This window comes from Condylura cristata, unplaced genomic scaffold, assembly GCF_000260355.1.
Source record: "Condylura cristata isolate star-nosed mole 26May11 unplaced genomic scaffold, ConCri1.0 scaffold00014, whole genome shotgun sequence".
Taxonomy (NCBI): domain Eukaryota; kingdom Metazoa; phylum Chordata; class Mammalia; order Eulipotyphla; family Talpidae; genus Condylura; species Condylura cristata.
In genome coordinates, this window is record NW_004567115.1 from 401,985 (window position 1) to 405,568 (window position 3,584).

Here is a 3,584-nt window from a genome sequence, read left to right on the forward strand (position 1 = left end):
GAATCCTCTCACCCTCCTCATCTCTGGCCTTTACCCCAGTTCTGTATGAATAAATGAATAAATCTTTAAAAAAAAAAAGTAAGTTACTCAGTGAACAGAAAGGGAGAATTCTGAAATATACTTGCTTGCCCACAAAATTTACCACATTCTGTTTTTATTATTTTTTTAAAACTTAATGTTCTTTTCTTTCTTTTTTATAATCAAATGGTCTCACTTATAGGAGGAATGTAGAGAAAACAAAAAGGAATCAGAGAATAAAAGTAACTATAATAAAATGAAAATCAAAATCATCAGGCAACTCTAGATCAAAGATATTCTGCAAGGGAGGAGAAGGGAGAAGGACCAGGACAGGGCTGTGAAGAAAGAGCACAAGGGACAATGGTGATGGTGCACAGGTGAATTGGTGATGAGAATTTCATGGGGAAATCATATGTTGTACAAAAATTAAGGTTGATATAATAAATATATTTTTAAAATTAAGGAAAAAAGAATGTTTTTATTATTAAACCTCTCTAATCTGACACCTGTTAATGAATGGTGGAGGAAGCTTATAAATTAACATATATGAAAGCATTTATCTGAGTAATTTCCAATAAATGGCTGTTGGGTGAATGAAACTTGCTTCACCGAGACAAACACAGAGCACTTTGAAAAGTGCGAGCTTAACTTTCCTATATTGGCCCACAGATGAGTTGTCACTCACCTGACCCTGGGCATTGGCCCCAGCCCATTAAAAGCAGAGTGCTACTATCCCAGGGAAAGATGCTAAGCCTGAAAATAAGAGCATGAGACCACTGCACTGGTGGGAATGTCATTTAGCTTATTTCATTTCCTTTCTCCCTCCTTTGTTTTGGACATAGGTTTATTATAATTGATTTCAGATTAAGATTATTAATAACATTAATATTTGTATCATTCATGAAACAGAATAAGTAGAGAAATGTGTTCAATACTGTACATGTGCTGATGGTAAAAATCAAGGATCCTTGAAAAAGAATACATAAACTATGCTGCAGAGACATAGATTAGTGGGGAAAAAAGTTTCCAGAGGAAGAACCTCAGGAGTCTGAGGTCTCAGGAGTCCTCTTAGAGTCTGAATTCCATCTTCACACAAGCCAACCAACCCCAAAGCAGTGGGACCCCAACAGTACTCTACAGTAAAATAAATGCCCTGGGAATTAATACATGTGTGGGTATCAAAGGTCTTGTACTTCTGTTTAACTTTAGAGTAGGGTGAGGATGATACTCTCTATGAAATACCTGTGAACAAACAAGTATCTCATGTAAAAAAGAAAAAAGCCCATTACCCTGTTTTTCTATTCTCTGAAGCCTGCTCCTTGTTCCTTTACACTCTCACTGTAGTGTAATAAGTAGTTACATTAATACAATTAATAATTGATGCCCTACAGATTTTTTTGAACCAGTCCTACAGGTGCAATGCAAGAGGATCCAGCAAGTCCATTTTTGACCAGCTATATGTTTCATTCAGGTCTGGGCAGAGGCTATAATGGTGGTGAAGTACTTGAAATAGCTGATCAATGACTTTTAAACTTTACTAATTTAATTAGAATTTACATCATCTACATTTGGTTATTGAATACTATATTGGAAGTGCAGTCTAGGAACAAAAAGATATGTAACCTAAAAAACTAAGACTTGAAGTTAGAAGACATGATTTGAGCTCTGTTTCTTGTCCCACTAGCTATGGGTTTGAGTAAACCAAACTTATCAAATCTGCCTTGACAGGTAATCAATATCTTTTTATGTTGCTGTGGAGAATAAATGATATATTTGTGGGTGGAAATTTCTGTTTAGGCTACAAAGAACCTAGAAATATGAGGTGTCATTTTAACAAGCTCTATGAATTTTCACAAAAACATACAAAGTTTTCATTGTCAATTCCTGTAAATGTGTACCCTAAAAGATTGCTTAGTTAAATACCATTTGAGTATTAGTTAAAGCATTTGAGTCCTGTTAATGAGTAACCATTCTTGTTTTCTATAGCCAGTGGTTTGCAATAGAGAACATTGTTCTTTCTTTATTAATATTATAGGTTATCTTGCATAACTGCTAATAAATGTTCTGGCTGTGGGTGATGATCCCATAAATCTCCCTAGCTCAGAATAGCGGAGGTACCCTCTTTTAGTTATCTCTCCTGGTGCCTGCAATAGCAATTAGAGGTGAGATTGTCTACAGCTCACTCTACAGCTCCATTTCTTGTCTCTAAGAAATAACACGATTGAGACATAAAATGAAGATGGTAGATTTGTGCATTGCTTCCCTTGGTCCATCTAGTCTGCTCATGCCTGTGGTATTAGGGGAAATGGCAGGGTGTACCTTACCCATTGTCGAAGGGGTAGCCCCATGTACTATTGCTCGTGAGACATTTAGGACCTTTGTTGATGGAGATGGCTGATACGCTAAATGAGTATGCAGCACCCAAGAATCCAATCACAGCAAAGATAGTAGAGGTGAACATCTGAAAAAGAAGAAGGGCAACAGGTTAAACTCAGCACTCCCGACCGGCCTTTTACTGTGCATGGTGAGTTCTGGGGAGTCATGACTTGTTGTGGGGAGCACAGTAAGTGTTTACAGCACTGGGGCCTGAAGGGTCTACTAGACTGAATTTTGGTGTTTAATGTCCTCTTCTTCACTCCACCCCCACATCTCTTCATCTGCTCACCAATGACTGAAGTGCCAGTTATGGTTTGATACCTTTGATCATTCTTTTAAATCATAGTAAGGGTAGAATCTGTTTCAAAAAGAACATATGGAAGTCCAGTATATTAGTGAAGCAAATAATTTTGGAATTGTAAGTTATCTTCAAAGTTTTCTGGCCTTATCATGTTTTTGAGGCTGTTAATGTGGAGTCTCATGTGACAGGCAGGTTCTTCTTATAAGAAAGAATAAAATCTAGAAATTTCCCTTATTGATTATATAAATTCCATGAGATCAAAAAAATAAATGTTTAATTTTTCTACTTTTTACATGATAGTAACCTTTAAAATATTTCTGAATATATTATCTGTATACCAAAATATTTTTATGCTGTGTCTCTCTATCACAATCTGAGAGTTATCTCTTTTGAGGACTAAACATGGCCAAGAATTTCAGTTATTTAAATATTTTTATGTGACAGATCAGTTGGTGAAAAATAGATAGCATTAGCATATTTTTATAATTATAAAATCAAAATGAATTATAGAATATGATTCTGGAGTTCACCAGGCTAAATCCTTCTGACAGATGACAAGATTAGACCTAGAGATACAATATCTATTCCAAATAATAATTAGAAAGTGCCATAGGAATATGAATAATTATAGAAAAAATGGAAAATTATTAACTCTATTACTGTGGTGACACAAAGTTAGAGTGGAAAGCACTGAGTTTAAAAGTAATCAGGTCTAGTCTCAAATGTCAGCTTTGCTACTTTTTCTGTGTGATGATCCTGTATAATCCTGTGGGTGTAGGGTCAGAGTCTAAGTTTTATCATCTATAAAATCAACATGACAAAACCTACTTAAAAGTTCTATTGTGAAAATTATTGTGATAGCCAGAGTTAAATGTCAGGTAGTTCCCTT

The 3,584-nt window shown here is 35.4% G+C and overlaps 1 protein-coding gene across 1 annotated transcript in view; it reads right to left on the minus strand.

The window, feature by feature from the left end:
* TM4SF4 (transmembrane 4 L six family member 4) overlaps nt 1–3,584 on the minus strand; it is a 26,869-nt gene that overhangs the window by 10,641 nt on the left and 12,644 nt on the right. The window contains exon 3 of the mRNA XM_004682117.1: nt 2,343–2,479. Coding sequence (XP_004682174.1) covers nt 2,343–2,479 — 137 coding nt within the window. The remainder of the gene's footprint in view (nt 1–2,342; nt 2,480–3,584) is intronic.